The sequence below is a fragment of the Plectropomus leopardus genome, chromosome 5 (assembly GCF_026936395.1).
Source record: "Plectropomus leopardus strain MGB_pleo_1.0 chromosome 5, ASM2693639v1, whole genome shotgun sequence".
NCBI classification, from domain to species: Eukaryota; Metazoa; Chordata; class Actinopteri; order Perciformes; family Serranidae; genus Plectropomus; species Plectropomus leopardus.
Window position 1 is genome coordinate 22,225,001 of NC_142180.1, and position 24,395 is coordinate 22,249,395.

General features: G+C 41.9%; 1 protein-coding gene and 1 long non-coding RNA gene across 3 annotated transcripts in view; one reads left to right on the forward strand and one right to left on the reverse strand.

Annotated features, from left to right (window-relative positions):
- Window positions 1–22,465, reverse strand: part of fbn3 (fibrillin 3) — a 76,617-nt gene extending 54,152 nt beyond the window's left edge. Inside the window, exons 1-5 of the mRNA XM_042516665.2 lie at window positions 22,247–22,465; window positions 12,951–13,033; window positions 12,707–12,808; window positions 4,763–4,858; window positions 3,773–3,868 (exon numbers count right to left, since the gene is read on the reverse strand). Coding sequence (XP_042372599.2) covers window positions 3,773–3,868; window positions 4,763–4,858; window positions 12,707–12,808; window positions 12,951–13,033; window positions 22,247–22,425 — 556 coding nt within the window. The 5' untranslated portion in view covers window positions 22,426–22,465. The remainder of the gene's footprint in view (window positions 1–3,772; window positions 3,869–4,762; window positions 4,859–12,706; window positions 12,809–12,950; window positions 13,034–22,246) is intronic.
- LOC148189571 (uncharacterized) overlaps window positions 1–23,206 on the forward strand; it is a 45,553-nt gene extending 22,347 nt beyond the window's left edge. The window contains exons 3-4 of one of the 2 annotated variants that reach the window (XR_015776613.1): window positions 15,670–15,805; window positions 22,255–23,206. This is a non-coding gene — a long non-coding RNA (uncharacterized LOC148189571). Of the gene's footprint in view, window positions 1–15,669; window positions 15,806–16,420; window positions 17,475–22,254 lie in introns of those variants that run through there. The other variant, XR_015776614.1, reaches the window with a different exon arrangement.
- Window positions 23,207–24,395: the final 1,189 nt, after the last annotated feature.

Below are 24,395 nucleotides of genomic sequence, written 5' to 3' on the forward strand. Positions count from 1 at the left end.
TAGTGGGCTATAATTAGTCTGCAATTTGAATAGTGACTAACACAGAAACAGGACAAAAAGGAGGCGTCTTATACAATAATGATTCAGCACTTATTGCTGTGGGATCTCTGTCAAAAACTTTGTAATGGACTTAATTAACCGACAAAAAAACACTGTCAGATACAGTTATGGCATCTTTAACAGCCATTTCATCAGGGGCAACAATCATGCTGACGCGCATATGTGTTTCCATGGTTACTAAATGATTAACTTGAATTGCAGGCTTTCTATTTCCTTACTGGCTATAGATCAATTACAAGATCACAGACTGATTTCACAATCAGTGGATTAATGAGTAATTTAGCATTTGAAGTCATGCTAAAGTCACAAATCTGCTATCATAAAATCACGTGGTTGGTTTGTTTACTGTCACACCACAAACAAACTGCACCAGAGTCCGTTTAGAAGCAGACCAAGACCCACCTTTTCAAGTGTCTCAGTTTACTTGTTTGGTCCTCACCAGGGTTTAATTGACAGCTTTCACAAAAGTCCTAATGAACCGGACTAACTGGGCAAACGGACCTGAGTTCATTTAAACTAAACCAAACGGGTTAGGTGTGAAAGCACCCTAAGATTAATGGCCCTTTATCATACACATCTGCTGGCTTGGCTTGACTTGGTTTGACTTAGCTTGTCATCCCAGCGCAGCAGGGATTTGCATCTTGATACAGCAGAGCGATTCGCTTGAAGGTGTGTCTTGATGACGAGCTTCTCTTGAAAAGCATAACCTCTTTAGTGCCGTTTACTGTTGCACTGTGCAGCAGTTGTTGGCAGCCGGCTGCTTATCATCATTTTTTTTAGTGTTACAATGTTGTTACAATTTGTTTGGCATCTACCACTTCACCAAATGATGTTGAAGCCCAAATAATGTACTCGGTTGGGGGCGGTTGGGTGCACTTGAGCGCACTTGGGCGACTTAACCCCATTGCAAAGATGATCCATCCCTGGAAATGCAAATCAGCTTGACCTGATTTCACCCGGTTCTGCCAAAAGTACAGATGATATTTCATCTGTACTTTTGGCAGAACCGGGCTCTATAAGAGTGCTGCCATGCTAGCGGCTCTGAGAGAATGAAACTCAGTTAAAGGTATGGACATAGCATCCACACATGCAGAGCAACGCAGTGACACACATGAAGCTGCTGAATAATGATAGGGTACTCATGGTGGAGACTGTGGAGATTTTTTATTTTCATTTAAGGAGAAATTACTAACTCCAATTCAAACTCAGTATACTCAGCGAGCCTCAGGCACACACAAGCTGCATGTGCACAAACACCACAAACACACGAACACGGATGAGTTCCCATGACTCCATCCCTCTCACCCCGTTCACCCATGCTGGTTGACTTTCACTGCCTCATAATCGCAGTTCATCGTCAGTCTTCACACTGAATCACACAGTAAATCCACTGACTCATGGACGCAGTTGCACAAACTCTCAAACCACAATACCCAAGAGAGCCGTAACAACACCGAAGGCCACACCAGGGACACTCCATACATTTCAGGCCAAACCCAATATTGAAAAATACACTAGTCATTTATCAAAATTATCAAATATCTCAGACAGTAATTAGTCTCCAAATTTGAGAACAACTTTTTTCATCAGTGTGGTAACAATTCTTTTCTGGCATGCTGAAGGACAACGTTTCCTTAGTGACCTGTTTGCTAAAGATGCATTGACAAGCTAAGTAAAAAAAAAAAAAATATTGCATCTTATTAAATTCAAATTGTTGCGGTCCAACTTTCGATTTTCATATCCAGCGCGCGGTAACTGGGATCATTTTTACGTCTGCTGTCATAAATATGACTTCTTATGACTTATGCAGACAAATTTAGCCCAGCTCTTTTCCCGCTGAAGGATGTCTGGCACCAAAAACACACACACAAACAAAGATTTATAAGTGTTTCCCCTGCGACTACCTGCAGGTCCAGCAGTCTCCCCTTTCCTGCAACATGGAGAGTGTTTGCACTCCCCTCCACCAGGCTTTGTGTACACAGCTGGGGAGTCCATTTTCATTTTCAATCTGTCCCTCCCTTCTTCTTCCCTCCACCCCCTCCTCTCTGCTTCTCTACCTTGCTCCACTCCTCATCAGGAAATGTCCACGATCACTCTACAAAGAAAGTCTATTCTGTCGGTCCTGCGGGGATGTCAGAGGGGGTATTTATTGCCAGATGTCTTTTCAGGATCTCTCTGACAAACTCATCCCCCAAATTGTTGTATTTTACCAGAAAACAAGACCCCAGATTTCCATGGAGACATTTGTTGAGGGATAGAGGGTAAGATGAAGGTTAGAAATGTTATAAAATTTGACAAAGTAGTAGCTTCAGTTAAAAATGTAGGGAAGAAAACAAGCAAACATGATAAAAAAAAAAATTAAAAACACAAAAATGTTGAATTAGGAGAGTGGGGAGGATAGCATTTGATGACTAGATGAGTAAAAGATGAGTGTTTATGGCTGTTTTCCCACAAGCATACATGCATGGGATTTATATATAGCTAGGTGGGGAAAAGGAATGCATTAGAAGGGTTGAGATAAATGAGGTGAGTGAAATTACAGGCCAAGAACCTTCCTCCTCCTCAAAAGAAGGGGGAGAGGGAGGAGGTGGAAGGTGAGGGTCACAGAAAGGTGAGTTTGATGACAGAGATTGTCTGAAGGTGCAAAGGTTCCCCTCCTTTACTGAAAAGGTGAACTGAGGTAAACGGAAATTAAGCACAGCCGTCAGTTCAGGTATTTTTTCCATTTGCCATGGGACCGTACCACCTCCTCCCAACACCCTGCCATCACTTCCCACCACACACATACCTCAGTCTCCTGTTCAAAGCTCAGGAGACGAACACCCACTGTCTGTCTGAGCTAACCTTATGAAGTCATCCACGTTAGAGGAGCCTGAGCACTGAAGTAATGAACTAACAGAGTATGTCTGGACTGATAGGAGCAACACTCACGACTGCACAGCCACTTCAAAGCCTTCCTGTTTGGTATCTTTGAGTAGTTGACTCCCAACCTTGATAAAGGTTCATTTATTCAGACGCGGTTTAATTTAAAGAAAAAACAACTTTTTACAACCTTATTTTTTATTATTAATCAGTTATGATGAATGCTTTACATACCAAGTTAATGCTGATAGTGACATCAGTATAAATCTCATGCTCAGAGGTAAAAACAGTGAGCTCACAGAAAATTGCAGTAATAGTCTGTCGCTGCAGATGAAAACTGTGTGTGTGCCAACTATGTTAAGAGTAGTAGGTCAAAGTTAGGGCTGCACAATATGAGAAATATGCAATAACTTTTTTGGAATATGTGCAATTACATGTAATATGTTTGTAATTACATTGCAAACATATTACACGTGATATATTAACAGATATGTATATGTATACTCAGTTGTTGACACAGACTGCACAATACTTGTGTTTGTGCCACATCACCTCTTCTGAGTGTGGGTGTGTGCGTGTGCGTGGGGGGGTGGGGGGGGGGGGTGACCAATCAGATGATGCCTAAAGGCAAGGTTTCTCGGTTATTAGCCAGAGAATTAACAGCATGACATGTATCTGACAAAATTTAACCTACAGATAGAATTTAATTTATGCTCTTGTTACTGTATTTAAAGTGTATTACCGCAGTCTTTCATATCGCAAAAGTTGACATCACAAAAACTGAGCTGAAGGAAGACAGTGGAAAATCACAACACACTGTATCAACACAGAAATGAGGATGAGCACTCACCTCTCTCGCACTGCGGGCCAGTGAAACCGTAGACACATGCACATCTGTTGGGCCCGATGCAGCGCCCACCGTTCTGGCAGCCATTCTCACACACAGCTACAGGAGACAGAGGAAAAGAGAGTGAATCACAGAGAGTCACACACTCTTGCTCACAGACACACAAACACATTTTTTTCATGAAGGTTTAGATGACTTCACCTTTTAATCATTTGCATCACCAACACATAAACACATACTGAATTGTATATTTGTATTAAAAACACGTGAGCATTTTCAGTGATGACATCAATTCTTTGACCAATAACACCAACTCTCTGCACTCTAACCCCCAAATCAACCCTTGTGCCAGAATCTACGAAGAAAATCTTGTTTTTCTCACATGCCTCTAGTGAACACAGAATCCAAAAACATAGAAAATTCTTGAGGAATTGAAGTCAGCACAACAACTGTATATCAAAACATCCATTTTACTCTCACGCAACCCATGCACATATATGCTTAATACTTTTCCAAATAGACAGCCCTTTCTGATGGGGAACGCACAAAACTAAACTATTTTACCTCGCTGAACACGCTGCTGGTCAGCTGCTGCCTCAATCAGCTGCTGCCTCAATCAGCTTGTTTGCATTATTGCATGACTTTGTGTTTTAAAGGGTTAGTTTGTATTAACCAAAGTAACACAAAAACATAAACTACAGATCCCGACAGTGGTAGACCAGCTGAGTCTGGCTTCATAGAAAGCATAGCAAGTTTACTTTGGAGTATTAAGTTTAAGTTACATTTAAGTTCCCCGTCAAAAACGGCTGTCTGTTTTGGGAGTACTGAGCTTACGAATGGATTTTCAAAGTGAGAATGATTTGCAAGATTTTCATCATCTTTATCTCTCTGAGGACATTTGGTCTTTATAACTATACTTCAGCAGGTGACAATGCAACTACCCCCACACACACATTCTCTCAGTGTGCTGACTGTGCAACAGATTTTACTCACGCTGTCCACAGTGGCTGCCTGTGTAGCCCTTGGTGCAGGAGCAAGAGTCCTCTGAGCAGCTGCCTCCATTCATACACCTGACGTTGCAGGAATGAACTGTAGGAGAGCGATAAAGAAAAAAGAGAAGAGGATGGGATGATGCGTGGGAATGGCACAAAGAAACACAAGTGTAAACAGGCAAACTTCCAAAAGGATCAGGCCTTCACATCCACTGTTTTTACCAAAGAACACAAATTGCATAGCAATAAGTCTCAAGTCTCAAGTTTAAAGCAAGGACTTTAAACTTTCGCTCTGAGTCAGTAAAAACTTTATTACAAATGTTTCTTTGAAGTTTTACTGGTGTTATCAACCAAGCCCCAACTTTTAGGAAATTAAAAGAATTACACGATCGAGTGGTGAGATTGCTTCATTATATTATTACCCAATAAAGAAACACATTAAGATCCGTTTCCAAACACCAGTGAGTTAAATACCCACGGTCACTTTAACACATTAAGAGGCTTTTTTCCACGTCAGTTGGGTTTGCACAATGCTGGTGTTTCTTTAGCAGCTTTAGATGAACAGACAAGGCTCAAAAGCCCCCAGGCCACAAAACCAAAGCTAATCAAGCAGACTGGGGGTAGGCAATAAGTCGAGCCAGCTGTATGCTACAGTCAGTCTGTCAGTCAGGAATTTGCTGAGAGGAGATGGAAACTGGGTGAGGGGGGAACAGAAGTAAGTTACAATGGTGCAGAAAGATCCAAACAGGATGCACAGAGGAGAGACTGCAGGAGAAAGAAAGGAGAGTCACTTATAAACAAACCAGCAGTGATGTGGTGGTACAGGTATAATGATGTGAAGCAGACTGCTACACCAGACTGTGAGAGAGCCAATCTGACAGTCTCAAACATGTAGCAGCTTTCTTTAAGGGAAACTAATTGGTCTTCCTGGCAGACAGGCAGCTTTCTGCTGAGCCAGCCGTTTACCGATCACAGGATGAGAGAAGACACTTACAGTGCTAGATGCTAGAGAACGGTATTCCCTTAATGTTTCCTTGCATCCTCTTTTTTCTTTCATCCTGGCTCAAGGGGATTTTTCTTGTCCTTTAGTCTCCCTGTGTCTTCACTTTTCTTCCTTCCTCCACTATTCCCTCAGCGGCTTTCATGCTCCTCTGTCTATATCTTAATCGCAAGTTCAACATTAATTTCCTCTCACTCTCTCTCCCTCTCCATCTGTCTGTTTATGTCTCTTTCTCTCCCCAACATTTCTGGCATGCGGAGCTGCGCAGCAGAGGGGAAATGACTGAGCTTCCTCGTAGCTGACTTTGTCTAATGAGACTTTGAGTTTGCACACTTGCCAACAGGAGGCTTTTTCAGCCACTGTAATCCACCCACTTATTCTGACTGTACCCAAACACACTAAATATGACTTGTGTGAGTCATGATGAGTGAATACATGTTTAGGTAGCTTTTCATTGTGATCACCCACGCCTGTTTTACTGGCAGATTACACAGCAGACTTCAGTTACATGAGTCAAAGCACAATAGCACGAATCTTGGACGCTGTATAGTTTCAGTAAATGCAGGGCAGAGGTGTAATTCACTGAAATTTTCAACAGGGCTTTCATTCGCTCGGAATATTTAATGCAACTTAAGTCTAGAAGGAATTCCAGTTAACTTTCTCATGTGCAGCACTTGGCAGACTCTATGTACAGATTTGGCAGAAACAGCTTTTTGTCTGGATTGTGTCTCATGGCAACATATGGTGATAAATTAAAGCAAATAGTTTGGGACTCTGGGGCAGGCTGGGTTTATCGGTCAGCGTACTAGTGTGCTGTCTCTCTCCTACTCTCCCCAGTCTGTCTCAGGGGACATGGGTCAGGTCTTGCTCTCAGGTTTCAACTTCATCTCAAGACATAAAGTTAATGCTATACACCCTACTGATTCTCTGTCTTCACTCAAGGCCAACAATAGGAGCAGTGATGTGAAACCTGAATAATGATTGCAGTGAGTGATTTCAGTTTTCCCTACCACGGAACAAACCATGGAGAAAACCATTCCAGCATGCTGCAATACAAACTCCCCCAAAGCTGCAACTTGGGTAAACTCTTTGATTTTCTAACAAATCCCCCGCAAATAGCATTTCTAAATAGGTCAAGAACATATGGGGGAGGGTTTTGGCTGGGGCTAGTGGGATAGAAGACATTGCAAGAGTCTTATAGACACTGAACTCTGTGCCCTCAGGAACAGAGGATGACGGGACAGGTGCTGGAGAGACGGAGAGATATTGGAGGTGCCATGTGTACCGTGTGTCATATGTTTTTTCTGCAGACGGAGGAGGAGGAGGAGAGGGAAGCAAACAAGCACATTTGGAGACAGGAGGAGATGATCTCACTGGTTAACTTCGCCTCTCACTCCCCCTCTTCGTGGCATTTCATCCCCCACAGGTGGAGAGAGATGGTTTGCTCCAATGACCCGTGCCTGGAGAGCTGCACGTGCAGTGCAACACAGTAGGGGGATGTGCATATGTGTGTGTGTGTGTGTGTGTGTGTGTGTGTGTGTGTGTGTGTGTGTGTGTGTGTGTGTGTGTGTGTGTGTGTGTGTGTGTGTGTGTGTTCGTTCTAGATGTTGAGCAAAAGTAGTTTGCGGCACCACAATGCACCTCTGTACTCTGGTAGTGTCGTCGGTGAGCCGCTCACATCTGGGTGTTTTTTACGAGAGCCTGCGAAACACAGGAAGTCCAGGCTTGTGTGTTGAGTGAGTGCGAGTGTGGCTGTGCGGGCACATGTGTGTGTGTGTCTGATGGAAAACTGAGGAGCTTTATAGCTGTGTTTTGTCCTGATTTACACACACCCCAGGGACCGGTGACAAGTCAGCCTCAGTTTCAGGCATGGATGGGCGACGTAGTGAAACAGAAAGCTGCATGAGCTGCTGTCAGAGCAGGTTGAGAGACAAATAAAAAGATTTCTTTCCATTCTGGGAAACTCACAGTCCTCCAACTTAGTACCTCACACATAATCAATTTTCTGGGTAAATTAGACCAATTTATTTGCTGGCAGACGTCATACTAAACAGCATTACTTTGTGGCCAAGATGGACTAAAATGAAGTGGCTTCTAATTAAAAAAAGGCGTTTCTCCGCATTCCCAGGATTCACTGGTGCTCCTTGTGAATGGATGCCTGTCAGTCTAAAGACAGCTGTTTCTCAGCATTAGGGCAAGAACGCCCGTGGTAATGATTTTGTAATTATGGTTACAGGGAGGACAAGGTTATAAAGATGACCCTATACAATCCTCAGCACAGCTGCTCTGCCCGAAACTGTCAGTGTGTTTATTACAAGGCTGACGGTGTGAATCCCTGTTGTCTGGGAACTGACATGTAACTCCAGGTTATCAGTAAATGTGACTCATGCAGTTAGAAGCTGACTTTAGACTCGACTTGGACTTAAACACCAGAGACTTGTGACCACTTGATATTTTCCCCCCCAAGGACAAAAATTAAAAAGTGCGTTATTTAAAAAGTGTGCATTAAATCAGATCATTACTCTTTTAAATCAAACTGACAGCATCCAGTCAAGTTGCAGGAGAGAACCGTGATGAATGAACATTATGTTACTGAGCGTCCATTGAAAAAGATGATACCAAAAATATGTGCAACATGTTCTCATCCCAACTTATCAAACAACACCACCTTGTCCGTCGACATACATGTTATATATGACACGCTAGGTAGACTATCCTTCTGCGTCAGTTTTGGATATTCAGGGACAGCGTGTCAATTTATGCTTGTTAGATGCTTTGTAACTTTTCAAATTACACATCCATTTTATTAGGACAATTTTTGTTGTCACATGCATACAGTCTCTTTTGAAATAAACTTAAAACGTAGATAAAACACTCCGTTTTTAAGATTACTTCTTTGAGTTTTGGGAACAAAGGTCCCTGGTTAGGTTTAGGCAACAATAGTAGGTGGCTAGGTTTAGAATACAACATCTTAAGTATGATTGCAACGAACGTAACGTCACATCATATAATTTTGTTTGTGCTCAAAAACTGTGCAGAGTTTAACAAAAACAAAATGCCATATGCAAAACATGCAAGTCAAAAATTAGGGATTTCAAAAATGATTTTTATCATTGTCTGTTTAAAAGGCATTACATTGGTAAAGAGCGCGTTAAGACTTGTTTAAGACGAATAACTCAAATTTTATAAATGGAACTAGACTTGGGACTTGAGTGCATAGACTTGAGACATACTTGTATCTTTCTAAACGGTAACCTGGACCCACTCCTGCAAAGCCGCCTAGGGTTCACAAAGATTTACTTTTCTATTTCTGGAAATGTGCAACATTTTGAAAGGTCTGCCAGGCTATCCACAGAAACAGGCGCTTGTATTGTTCTTTGGCAAACAACAAAAATTCCAGGAAGAGCCATAAAAGAAATCATAGACAACCATCTGTGTGGACACAACAATAATCACAGACACGTGGATTACATGTAATGTGTTGCTGATTTATTCAAACCTCTGCATGCCACAGGCAAGAAATGAGACATAAAGAGGCTATCTATAACCCAGCGAACCAGGGTGCTAGAATCAGGCTGTATAATTAAGGGAGGGGAAATTGGCGTTTCCAAACGGATCTTCATAGAACTGCAATTTGTTTCCAACTGCACTGAATTATCCTGTTGAACGGTGGACTCTCTCCAAAAGCTGAATTTGGGAGTCGGCACGTTCAGGAAGACAAGATCTATGATGGGGAGTATTCGCCTTCTCTTGGTCTAAAGCCTCAGAGACAAATGATGTTGTGAAAACAGCCTTCAAGCTTATATATTAAATATCAACGGAGCAAAGACAAGTGAAAACATCTTACCCAGACATAACAAAGATTTAAACAGAGTAGTTATATGCAGGGCAGTGAGGAAATTAACCATTACTTTTATTAGATATATTATAACAGCTTCTACCAATCACTTACAGAAGAGAAGGCCAACTTTTATCACTTAAGGCATGTTTCTCGGTTTCTCGGGGTCATTCCACAGCATTTGGTGTTCACTGATGGATGTATGTTTGTCTCAGGCCATAAAGCTGTTTGACCTCTGACCTGCATGGAAGCTGCCAGAAAGGCCAGACGAAAAATAATGCATTGATACACTCCTTAGGGTGCATTTAAGCACATTTCCAGTATACTAATCATAGACCAATAAAGCTGTCTCTGATTATTCAGATCATGCAGTATGTCAGTGGCTTCCTTCTTTGCCTCCCCTCTGCCCGTAAACCTGTAAAAAAAGCCCCCATAAATCCCTGCTGAGGAAAGCTGAGAATCACAGAGTGTGACGATCAGTTCGGTCCAGCTCTGCTAAGCTCTCACTCTAATTTATCACTTCACTTTTGAGCGCCATTGCTGCCCCTGAGGAACATGACTTCATAGGTCTTGCCAAAGCACTGACTCTGCAGGAGATCTGTGCGTATCCTGCCATACAGGTCAGAGGCTGTTTTTCCTCCACCCCACCCTCCATGCCCTTCCTGTGAGGGCCGTCCTTACTTATGGCTGGAACAGATCCTGTTTTACACCTCTGGGTCACAGCCAGCTGATGCTCACTGTGTAAGCTTATGTGTGCCAGTTCATTTTTTTGTCTGTCTGTTACTATAAGAGTGTCTGTATATCTGTGTGTGCAGTTGTGTGAGTGAAAATGCGTGTGTTAGCGGGCTTCGTGGAATGTGAGCATGTGTAAAGGGTCTGGCAGGGCCCAGGCGTGACTGACGAGCTGACTTTGGCCGACTAAAGCAGTGAAGCTGAACACATTGCACGCTACTTAATACACACATCGACACATACTTTGCATGCTCCCAAAGTGGTGCTTAACAACAATGTTTTCTGCATGTCCAGCACATATTAACTTCATAGTTAAACCCTGCACACACTGCACTAATCTCACTAGGACAAACCTGATTTCACACACTCTGCATGTGCAGTGAAACACCTCGCTCTGCTCCAAACACACACGCACACACACATCCTGAGTGGTCTGTAACTAAGCCCAGCAGACTGAGCTGGGGCAGCCAGACTCTCTACTTTAATCCTGACAAACCCTATGACCTGCAGGCCTAGGACTCCATACACTAATATTACACTGGCTACAGTATGATTGTAGCCCCCATGAGAGAAGGGTGGAACCATTACACTTGGAAAAAAGCCGAGCAATTCGAGGAGTAGGAACTGAAACTGCTCAGCAACAGGCTGTATCATTTCATCAGTAGTTGGGGCCACTTATTGCACAGTAAAGTGAAGTCAGGCGTGAGGCCATTTAGAAGAATAATAGGAATATACAATTTCTATACTTACCATTGTAACAACGATCTACTAGATTATTCTTATATCCATTATATATCAATAATGGGATAAGATGAGTAATAGGCCACATGCTCTTCAGCAAAATACTTCAATCTGGGAACACAGTTAAAGGAAAAGCCTCTCTAACCGCTGTGCAATCCTGCTGCTTGTATGCTTGTATGCTAAGTATCAAAAAATGGACTTGTATTGATGGAAAAAGGAGTCCTATGTTTTGTATTTTTTGTCTGACCTACACAAGATTGATGAATATGTGCTGCAGCTCAGATGTTAGAGAAGGGTTGGCTTTTAAAGTATCTTTTTATTTGCTTTCTGGTGGAGAGTTAAGAGAAGATAAATACTACTCTCATATCTGTCCAGTAAAAATTAAACTAAAGCCAGAAGCCAGTTAGCTTAGCATAATGACTGGATGCAGGGAAACAACTAGACTGACTCCTTATGATGAGTAACAAAGTCTGCCAATCGGCACCTTAAAAGGACCAGTGTGTAAGCTATAGTAGTATCTAGCTGTGAGGCTGCAAACTGCAACCAACTGAGCGCCCCCACCCCTTCCTTTCCAAGCGTGAGTTTATGGTGGCCTTCACATCAATATAACAATGCGAATGGCTCTCTCTAGAACAAGTGTTTTATTTTTGTCTGCGCAGGGCTGTTGTAGAAACACGGTTGTGTAAGATGTCAGGCCCCGTGGATGAGGACCTGCTTGCTATGTAGATATAAACGGCTCTTTCCAAGCAAACAAAAACACAATGCTCCTTCGTACCAGGTGATTATACTCTAAAGAAAACGTAATTACCAATGCCTATTTCTACCAACAGATTCTCCTAAATCCTACAAACTGGACCTTTGATACACACTAATTAACCCTTTTCATGCCATTTGTTGTAATCTGTACGAAAAACTGTGTAAAAACCATAATTCTGCATTTTACAAGGGGGTTTTGTGCTGGACTATGTCTTAGCTTGGAGCAGTTGCCAGGCAACAAGTGGAGACTCCAGACAGTTACTGTTGTCGGCAATTTTGATGTACTAGTACGTAATTTTACTCACTATGGATTAAGCCAGGACAGCTGTTTTCCCCTGCTGTCTGTCTTTACACTAACCCAAGCTAACAGGCAGCTGGCTGCAACCTAACATTTAATGGACAGTATTAACGATCTTCTGATCTAACACTCCACCAGAGAACATCGCTGATACCATCAAGTGTCTCGTTTTGTTTAACGCACACTCAAAAACTTGAGAATATTACACTGGTAATGACATACAAAGGTGGAACTGGGGACTGGTTGCTTCAATTATAAATCTATGATCTAGATAGCTGTTTTCAATCGACTGACCAAATAATCAACTAATTGTTTTAGCGCTCACAGAGTTGGTGGTTTGAGCCCAAAAATGTGTCCTCTAGTGTGACACTGAACCCAAAATGCTTCTAAATTGTGCATGTTGGGGGAGAGATGTAAGTCACTGTGGATAAAGCTGTCAGATGAATGTAACATATTGGATTGGATGTGGCATAACAACTTTTCTCCTGCTTTAATTCCATTTGTCTTACACCCATATGATGGGGTTTGACGGCTGATGAAACTTTAGTTACTGTAAGTGTGTGTGATGAGCAGCACTGACCTCCTCCTCCTGCTCCACAGCTGGGAGAGAGCTGGCCATTTGAACAGGTACACATGTTGGGTCTGGAACAGAAGCCATCGCCACATGAATTCCTGCAAATAGCTGGAGAGAGACAGAGGAAAAAGAGAGTGGATTACATTAATAGACACTAATAAACTGAATTATCCTATTCGCCTATTTGTTATCTTCTCCACTTGGCTTTGTGGTATTATATTTAAGAGGATTTAGGGATAGAAGAACTTACGAACAATACACTGGTTCCCTCCCGGCAGAGTCTTCCAGCCTGGACAGCAGTATGAATGGAAGCGAGAGCCACACACATTGGGCCTGATAGAGACAAAAAGAAAGAACAAACAAACTTACTATTTACCCAGACCTCCCAAATACATTTTAGTATAACTCCCAAACAAATACACACAGTTGAGAGTTATTTTCTGAGCTGCCCGAGACCTGCATGGCTTAGGCTTTTAGAGTAAATAAAACAAACTTTGATACAAAGCCTCCTCCGGTGATGGATGGAGGTATTTTCAGAGAGGGTAGGAGGGGAAGGAAATGCGAGGGGCCTACTACTAGAGGAGCAGCATTTTGTTTTCATTCAAGGCTGAATTTATACTTAGAAGGACAGGATGTATAAAGTCCTCCTTTCTCCCAAATTCCATGCCTGGCTGTCCTGTTCTCTGGCAAATATCCAGCGCTGCTCCCCAGCGCTGCCCACCCCTTTCATTCAGCTTGGATTCTTACTGGTGGAGAGCCCGCGGTGAACTCTGACCCTGTCTGACAGATGTAGGAGCCATCACAGCTTATGGAGCAGTTGATTGGCCTGACAGGTTAACCACAAAGATTTCCTCTGAGGAGATGGCTTAACCACATCTAGAGATGACTGGCCTCTGCTCACACACGCACAAAATACACATAAACATGCAGCGGGGACTGAGGTCCGCAGCTCCCTCACAAACTAATGCGAATAACACTTCAGTTTTTATCTTCCGTGAATAATTACAAACCTTCTTTTAACTCAGTTTATTTAGAAACGGAGTGAAAGTCCCAAGCTGCATCAATGTCAAAACCAAAATCTATATATTCTAAGGAAATGTGCGTGAGTCAGTGTGTGCACCCCAGTGAAATACCCCGAGAAGCTGCGTAAAGCTGTTTAACAAGCTGAAGGGATTCCAACTGTGCGGTGGTACTAATGATATCCTTAGTGACCTCTCAAAGCGTATAATGACGGGTATATCTGTGGTCATCTGTGTCTGTGGTTAGTTGTTTGCATTTGCTGATGGCATGACTAAGAATTGACGGACCACAGCTTGGTAAATCGGGATAAAGTCTGATCCAGATGCTCATGGTAAAGTCATTTGCCACAGGGATCGCATCTCTTTAGTCTGGGCCATTTCTGCCCCCAGGACATAATTTATGGCTGTTTAAAGTAACGCTAGATTACCCAGTGTTTATTTAAGATGACCAAGGACTAGTAAAGTACAACAACTTATTAAGCTTTTAAAAGGACACACCAGGGATTTTGTGTTGCACTGCCTTTGAGCTGAGCAAAAGAAATATTCTGACTTTTAAGGCTTTGACACACCAAACAGAAAGAGCTGGTGGCAACGAAGGACGACTATTGGGTTGCCTCCAGTCGACTGTGTCTCGGCCAAAAAGTTGCACATGAACACACCACAGGGACAACAGTAAACAGCCATCTAGCATCTACGTTCTGCGCCTGCATGAGCGGAAATAGCTCTTCATAGCAGCGGGCAGCTGTGGTCTGTATTCATCATTAAAAAGGGAAACCAGAGGACTGACAGGACTGATTCAGGATTAGCCAGTTAGCATATTAACCACACAAATCGACTATGAAAAAGCAAATTATGTTGATCATGCATTTGCAAACAATAACACAAACAACAATGAACTATTTCTGCTGAAGAGCTCAGTGGCTAAAAAGAAATAATCTTACCTAATATGACGAGTTTTTTTTTATCTTATACCTCCAAGACTTTTGTTTGCTTACATTTCTCCTCGTGTGCCAAGGCTGAACTGCTAATCAGTGATTTAATTCACTGACCGTCTGCACCATCTACGACGCTCTTTCAGTATGCTGTATTAGCCTCAGCGACAGCATGACACCGACCAACGGCCGCCTGTCGGCTTGATGTGTCAGGGCCCTTAATTTAAGAATGACATTTCCCATGATGCAACTCAGCAGCATCTTTCATTAGAACTTCCCTGCCTGTTAAATGCCCTCATCGTTCAAACTCCATGTTCATGTTTTATAACGCCGGTTGTCTACTAAACATTTGAATCTCTCTATGAACAGATATCTTCATATGTATGTAGAAACTGTAAGAAATGGGACAAGATTTTGTTATTAGCAATGTTCTGGTTTCTGTTTGTAGTCCGAGTAGTATTGACATTTAAGAGGGGAATGGTTGCCTTCACGTAAACAGTCCATGTGGAGGGCAAAAGCGATGGAACAAAATGACCAAAATGCAATTTCAGAACCCACTGGCTATTGTCTGACAACAAGTTAGCTTTATGTGGGTTTTTTATTTATATGCACATATTTGTTTTTGAAGCATCATGATTCTATGTAAAGTATCTTAACTAATCGAACTGTAAACACTAACTGAAGCTGGGAAGAGGAAGTCTTGGCCCAAATATCGAGCTAGCTACAACCCCTGAAATATTGGCTGTTGCCCCGAGAGGCTACATCTTCATCAGACCGATAGCTGAATGGTTCAGATATTGCCTCAAGTCAACTCAAGATGACCTGGATGAATCTGCGCCTTGTGACAAGTAAACTGACCCTTATGTGTAAGTGAATAAATATCCAACAAAGATGCTTTTAGTTGGATATGCAGGAGATCAGAAGACCGGAGCAAAAGTGTGAAATTAAGTGTTATGTTTGATGAGTGTCTCAAGTTCCTCCTGCGTGAAACCAATGACCTTCCTCTCCTCCTCACCAGACGGTATCCGTGGTAACCCCGAGCTGTCACCAGGGAGATGACAGCTGCCGTTTGACTCTCTGATGGATGGAGAGCAGAGCACACCTCCAACCACATTACCAGATGGCACAAAGAGACAGAGGGACAGAGAAAACAGGTGGGCAGGCAGACAAGAGGTATTTAGGTAGAAATTGCAGTCAGGCAAAGACAGAGCATAAAAACAAAACAGGAAGAAAACAGGAGAAGGGGATTCTTCGGTTTTAGAGAGAAAGTGTGAGGGGATTGAGACGAGTGGTGGTTCGGAGAAGGGAAGACAGGACGGTGGGAAAGGAACAGGGGATCAGTGGGAGGGAAAGCAAAACAAGTTTATGTTGAGAAGAGCAGGAAGCAGGAGGAGGAGCGGGCAGCGGAAAACAGAGATATGGAAACCAAGGAGAGAGCAGCATAAGCAAGAAGAGGCCCAACTCTTGGCGGGGGTTGAATTTCTGGGGCAAACACAAAAACCAAACTGAGCTCTGAAAAAAACCCTTCAGAAATGCATGGAGCGAGACATCAGCATTCCAACACTTAATGAGCAGTGAACCAAATGTCTTCCCTGATCTATTTCCCCACAAAGCGTCGAAGATTTTCCACTGTTGCAGACCGAGGGGATGTCAATATATGAAGGATTATACGGGTTTGACCCTGAGGTGCTCTGGTTTGTTATTCTTCCCCACTCTCCCTCTCTCTTTCTCTCTCCCTCCCTCTCTCTCTCGCTCTCTCTTTCCTTCAGGTCAATGCCTGCTCTCCTATCGCAAAGAGGAGGCTTTAGAGGATGAACTGAAGTAAAACAGAATGAAAGACAGCCATAAAAAACGGACTTTAAGCCCCAGGGGTTTTCCTCAATATTGAAATGTCCCACTGTTCTCAGGGCTCAATCTAAAGGAGATTAACTCTTCTGTGGCCATGTTGCCGCCTTTGAAGTCGCCTCCTGGCCCGTGGATCGCTCGTTAACTGCCATTAATAGTAATAAAAGGAACATGGCTGCCACCTCATCCAAGAGGAAATATGAAGAATGAAAGCGAAAAGGATACTTCAGTCTGACTTCAAAGTAAAAGGGGGTGGCAGATTTTCAGACGGGTCAAATAAGTACACACAGTATCAGAATAAGCATTTACTGGAAGTTAAAGACACTCAATTAATTTCATTAGTTTTTAGAGTTTAAACAATTATTTGGGAGTTATGGAGTTAGTTAGTGAGTTAGTTTTATATCCAAATGCATATGTATACAAAAGACAAATTAACACTAATAATAATAATTGAAAAGTTTAGTTTTGTAGGAGAGGTTAGAAGCCAAAAATTGCTGATGGAGATACCTCCAGTATTAAATAACAATAATCATACATGAAAAGAAAAAAAAAACAAATAGAACATAACTGTTCAAAATTTCAAGACTAAGCAGAAATGCAAAGTTGATAAAAATGTAGAAATCACAAAGTGAAATGCATTACACATGAATCAGTCTTTGCAAATAAGAGTTCTTTTTAATTTATAGAATATGAGTTGATTAAACCATCTATAGAAAATGAAGCTGAGAGAAACTATTTTGGATTAATCTCGTGAGTCATTTTTTTTAGGTAAATGTGTTAAATATTCTCTGACTTCAGCTTTCCATGTGAGAATTCGTTGTTCTCCTTTGTCATATAAACTGAATATCTTTGGCTTCTGGACTGTTTGTGAGAAAAAACAAGCAATACGAGAAGTCATGTTGGCCACTGGGAAATTCTGCTAGGGCATGTTTTCGCAATTTCGTCATTTGCTAGATTAATCAACTAATCTTGAAAATAAACTGCATATGAATCAATTATTAAAAATAATAGGCCATTTGAGCTCGTATTCTCTTGTAAAATATTGAAATGTTTGTGGTTTTGTTGGGATTTTCTGCAGAGTTATAAAATTAGCAACAGTCAAATCAAGTTACGCAGCTGTAGCCTGAGGGTCCTCTCGCACGCAGGAATCCACGGGGTCAAAAGGTTAAGGCAGTTCAGAGCAGCCGGCCTCTGCTGACCGGCAAGGAAGGGCAGCACTAGGCAGGCATGGAAAATGAGTACAGACAGTCTGTTTCCAGACAAGAAGTTCACAGTTGCTCAGGCCCCAGGTCAGGTGTCTGTGTGTGTCTGTGTTTTGGTCAAAGGTCAAAGGTCATCTGCCTGGTATCTGACCCTCCTTGAGGAATCTCTACATATTGCTGCCGCTAGCGACACCTGGACCTGGTGCTCTCCTATCAGATTTAGGAGTGGGGATGTTAAGGAATGTAGTGTACAGAAAATGACCTACAGATGGTGATAAGGCCAATAGATATCAATCAGTGGTGGGAGATTTACTCGAAACAACTGTAAACTGTAAAATGAAAAAATGTAAGAGTACTTATTGTAAAGTCCTGATCTGCAGGGTAACTGCACCCGTCAGATAAATGAATTCAGTTGAGTAAAATATTTCAGTTTGAAATATAGTTAAGTTAAAGTGAAAAAAGGCAATTGTGAGTAAAAACGGTGCTGTCAGTGTGCTCCAGTGGAAAAAGGGTGAGCGACAAGAGGAACAGATAGCTTGATAACTTTGGAAGTAATCTTGCTAAATGTATGCCGTTAAAGAATTTAAATTGAATTGAACTGGGAAACAGAGATAAAGAAGGAATGAGTGAGAGATTGCTGGCAGCGTAGGAGAAGCGGACACTTTATAAACTTGCAGTAAATCACTATGGTGGTGTGTGTGTAGTGATGAGCCTCCTGGTTGACAGACAAAACGAGATACAGTCATACAGCACAATAATTTAGACTGTGGTCAACCACGCAAACCCCAGAGATGATATCTGCTTATTGTTCTGTGTTATAATGGGTTGTTAAGCAGGAGTAATTATAAATCACAAATTTAAAATGCTGTTTTTATTGTGTGCGTGTCAGTGTGGGTAGAGACGTCAAATGTGGGAAGTAAACTAATAGCTAAATCTTTTCATACAGTCCGACATTAAGTATAAAGCGCTTTATTAACAGACCACATGCCAATCAGCTGTCCCAGATAATCCAGTCTTTACAGCTCAGTCTTAGTCTGCACATACAATACACGAAGCATAAAATGCAGACACATAAAATCCTAAAATGGAACCGAATGCACATAAAACAGAAACTGGCAATTGTTCACTCATCCCAAATATAAATTCTTCTCAAGCTTTTTTGTAGGTCTTTTCCCTTTCTCTGTACTCAAAACTGTACATACTGAAGGTCTGAGGTAAAGCGGTTCGTCCTGTAACATCCATTCTCTTTCAAATCAGGGATATGCCAAGGCAGACTGTAAACAGAGGGCACCATCCAGGCCATCAGGGTGGTATTGACATTATCCTGGAAGGGACTTGAGTAGCTGAAAGTAAGTCTCTGCTTTGGGGCTGATTGTCTGCCAAGTTAGCCAGCATCCAAGGCGTCTCTCCTCAGCAGAGCTGGGTAAAGCTGGGCCAAGCTGGGGCTAAGTTAATAAGGAGGGTGGCTGCAAAAAAAAACTTGGCTGGATTCTCCAACTCCAGCATACAAGAAATCTTATTAAACTATAAATACTCAACTCTTTTGGTTGGGCATTGAAAGCAAGATAGAAATGAAGAGCCAAAACTCCCTGTTTCTGCTTCGCACTTTCCTTCTCTCATTCTACCAACCAGGCAGTCAATCACCAAAGTAACGCGGACCAGCCAGCCAGCCTAAAGTCTGATCAGATACCACCGCCCTTGAGTGGACTGATGCCAGGCTGTAGTGTGTGGTGGGAGCCAATAAATCAGAGTCAGTCAGCGTCAGACACAGCGCTACCAGAGACAGACCAGGGGATATGGAGCTCTAGCCAGCAAATAAACACAGCACCCCAGCCCAAGGCCAGCATAATGACCATCATTAACCTAACCTCCCTCCATCTCCCACACAGGGAATCTGGGAAACCCATACTGAGTTACTGACAGTCCACTGTGATTGTTGCAACTTCTGGATGAAAACATTGTAGTAGGACACAAGTTTGTCGGTGTGAATCAGTTGTAGTAAAATTCTGTGTAAGACACATCAGTATACCAAGCCAAAATACTCATCATGTTATTTCTTCACCCTACAGCTTCTGTCCAGATTTTAGACAAAACATGCACACAAGTAGATGACTAATTTTACCCAATTCAGTATTAACTGTGATCTTTTTCAGCCAACAACACTCGAACAGTAACTACAAACAAATTCAACATATTAGACCTATTTGCTTTGGCTAGCCCGCCGCGGCACATGGCAGTTGCTTTCAAATTTTGGAATAACTCAAGTGACAGTTACCAGGCAACACCTAGAAATCCAATGAAAATAATCCAAAAGATCTCAAACGCTTTGTCAAATAACTCTGGTTTGTGGTACTCATGCTGGCCTGGAGCCCAGCATGCAAACAGATCTCTTTAGCCTTAACATACCCTGAGTTTCAGAGATGCTGGGTAATCTCATCACCTATTTACTTCGATACACAAAACTATCGCTACATGAGCATTTCATTCCCAACACAGCAGTGTTTCCAGAACTTAACAATGTAATGGAAAAAGTCTGCAGGCTTTTCTAACATGTTCTCATGAAATCACACACAACTTGATGGGAATAATATGCTATTGTGCAAGGTCCCCTGTACTCTCTCTCCTCTGCGGGCTCAAAGACAAGCTGTGAATGTGAATTACTACATAGTCAGATCACATAATTTATGTTCTAGGTTCAATGCCAATAACCTCAGCTGTGGTTCAATGCACACTTGATAGGTATGATTTGATTGGTGCATTTGTTCGGGGTTGTGTTTACTGTGTCCATATGAACACCCCTCTCATGTCTTATTTCTCGTAAGTAGAAATGTTCTTGTAGCTCTGAGATGTGACGCGTTTGCTGACTTTTTTTTGGAAATGGTGCAGGCCATTGATGCTTATCTTTCTGTGGATGGTCAGTTATATTATGAACTGGATGAAAATGCACAAAAATTTTTGAGACTAAAACACATAATTTCCAGCATTCTAGTGATCTTTTTAACGCTCAAATGTGTGCCTTTTCTGCAGCATTTGATGCAGTAAATGTCTTTTATTTTGTCAGAGTATAAGTCCTCTGCTACTTTGATGTGTACAAATGCACATGTTCTAAATTTGAATTTTTATTTTAATTTTAAACTTGTGCTTACAGTGGCTGCAGACAGTATAATGAAATGTAAAAGGACTGCCATGCTCGCTCAAACTTTGGTATAAAACATGTCCTTTGAAATGTGTCTAAATACAGAGGGACAATTTTTCTTTATTTAACATGGACAAATGCCTTCCATATTAACCAAAAATGACTGACAAGGCAGACATTTTTTTTTCTATTATGCAGTGGGGGTCGCCACTGGATATGTTTTTAGAGAAAACATCAGTTTTAGGACTCTATGTGGGCTTTACCCTGCACTACTAATAAGCCATAACTGAATATTATTCACGGAGTTTAGGTCTTTCTCTCTATCTCTCTATTTCTTCTCATCTCTCATTTACTCATGTGCTCTCTTTCTTTTATACTTTTCCTGCCCTCGGTTATTCTCTCTGCCGCTTTGTCACCTACAGCGGTGAAACAAATGCCCCTTTTCATACCCCCCTCGGGTGATACGAATACCTCATTTCCTGTGGCTTGGCACTGGGGGAACCATAAGCTGGGACAGATGGGAGTCTGATTGGAATAACTGATGCAGACACTGAAAACGGGCCCCGACAAAACAATCTTTGTTTTTCAAGAAGTGGCGAAATATACAGTGAAAACTCTTTGCCGCACTGACATACATCCCACACCCAGATTCATGGTGTTAAGGTAACAAAATGAAGGAGTTGGACTGCAAGAGAGAGAAAGTATAGATGGAGGAGGGGGAGGAGGGGGAGGAGGGTTGCAGCTGGTTAGAGGTGATCCTTGAAGTTCATTTCACTGGATACTCCCCACATACAAATGAACAACACCTTTAAAAACATACTCATGTATGTTCATATGTATCCACACACACCATTTTCCTGCCTCAACTTAACACACCAGAGCCAGCAATCTCCCCACAGCAGTCCTGAACTACTTTCTCCAGCTTTACTAATACACTGGATGGAATTTGGGTCAAGCTTTTCACTCATCATCCCCTCATGAGATGTATAGAAAGCTGCTTTTTCCTCCCTTTCCCATGAAAATGTTGATTTGCTGTAAATACACTGGGAGATTTCAGTGTGGCAGGCAGCCTGTTAGGGTCGAACATGTGCTGTTTTTGAGAAAACAATGTGGTAGTATTCAGCAGCATAATTTGGTATAAGGCGAGCTTGGCCTAAGCCCAGAAAGCACAGCAGTTGAAAGAAAGCTGCCAGGAAAGCAGAGAGGGGGAAAGCCATTTATATTTTAAACTTTCTCCAGATACAACTAGATATGCTCTGAGTTCTGCATGCAAAACCAAACTTAATGCACTTTTCTTTTTTTCAGCACTCGTTTGAGTGCTTCTAATATGAATAAAATCAATAGCAAATTGTATTATGCGGCTCATTTAGGATTTACCAAACTTAGTGATGCAAACAGAGTCTCATCCTTACCCTCTCAGTGTCTCCTGGCCACGGCGTCGAACCCGCTGCACCTCTCTCTGGTCCACGGTACCAGTGAAGCGGCTTGCTTGGTACGGTCCATTTCCAGTTTCACCCAAGGCCACATGAACCACCGCAAGACACATGGCCGCCCATCCCAGCAGCACCTGGGCCAGTTTGCCTGATCCCATTGGTTGGCCTGGCTATCCCTCCAATCGTAGTACCTCCGTGTTACCTCTCACTCTCTCTGACTCTCTGTTCACCCTATGGACCCAGGCTGAGCGGAGAGACCTGGATCCAAACCAAGTCCTGGTGTGCACTCCAGAGTCGGGGCTAGACAGGGGAAGAAAGAAGATGAAAGCTATAAACAACTTAAAAACACAGTGACTTATCGAACTCACGCTGAGGGTGAAAAGTTCAGCTCACCTGACACAACGAGACCCAACCGTTTTTGGCTGCCATACCCCCAAAACCCCATCAGATGAGCTCATCATGTGCATCATCAGCACCATCACTCATTGTTACAAATGTGTCAGTTTGGATTCACTATAAACTTGATGTTGTTGATCACTGTTGATGACATAAAATTAGGTCTTTTTACAATTTTTCATATAATTTAATCATTAGTGTGTAGGTTCTTTTGGTCTCAAATTACTGCTTGGTGACAGAGGCTGGATGTTTCAGTCATCCATTACTTTTAGCAAAGGCTAGCTCACTACTTTAATTGTTTATCCATTCATTTAGCTAGCTGTCTATTTCAACCATTATCTATTACTTTAATCAAGGCTGGCCATCTACTTGAACTGTTTCTCCAATATTTTTAGTTAGTTATCTATTTCCACAACATATCCATTATTTTAAGCCAAGGCAAGCTCATTATTTAATTCGCTTATTCATTATTTTTGGCCACTATTGCTGTTACTTTTTCTCAACTGGACTGAAGTTATTTATTGCATTAAATTGCTGATATCACTGAGGTCATCTGCATTATGTTGCACTCAGTTAAACTCAAATTTAATAAATCACAGGTTGTAAAACTGTGTAGACTGTCATAAAGACAGATGAGGAGCATTAGCTGTAACAACATAACCTTTATTAACTTTTTATAAAATAGAATCAGTACAAGGTCATTTAAAAATTTAAACAGTAAATGTATGATCACATTATGCCGTCTGAGGCGGAACAGTTGTGCTTTTTCTCATTTTCTATTTTATAATCGCTCTGGGACAGATTAAAAAGCTGTTTGATACTGCGACGATTTCGAAACATCGACTTCCGGTTCAGAACCGAAAGCACGTCCGTCTTACAGTCTATGGCTTTCTGGATGGGTTTTCGGTAAAATGCCTTAAATAAGGTCTGTGGCAAACACAAGCTAAAGATATTTAGACGTTTTGTTCTGCAACATGAAATACGTCCGCTTAAACCCGATTTTCGAACATTTAAGGTTTTACTCGTCTTAAAAAAGGCGGTTGCTAACATGTGGCTAAATGGGACTACAGTGTTTGTCGGGGACGTTAGACGTCATCAGACCGGACCCAGAAACTTATTAAACCCACTTGTTCACTTTTACATCTTTACAGACTCTCACTCGAACTTGTATATTTATCTGTTTATGATACTTTTCAATCGTGTTTTTACAGCGTTTTTACTTGTGACGTTTAACTCGTGCGACCACGGTGTAGTTTGTGCATAGCCTGTCAGTAGCTTTTTGCTTCTGGCAATTTAATTTACACTTCAAAACACACCAAAAAAGTGTTCGTCTGTGAAGATTATCATGCTGTACCAAACATGTAATCATCATAAACTTGTTTACGCCACAGAGTTTATTTTTGGCGATAACCGAAAATCCCGTACGGTTTTTGACGACGGAACCAGTGCGATGTTTACTTCCTGGTTGGCCTACAAAAATACGTCATCCGTACAACACGCTATTCTTCTTCTCTTAGTTTATCGAAGAACTATGATTGCATGATTGACGCCACCTACTGTACCGGAGTGTGTAACATCATGACTGTGGTGAGTTATAATCTGGAAATTAAACCTGTTTCGAAATGAATATTTAATTATGAGCTAGCTAACTACTTAAAAATGTATTCATTTCTTTTTGACAAGGGAAGTTAGCTATTACAGCCATTTATCCATTACTTTTAGCTAAGGCTAG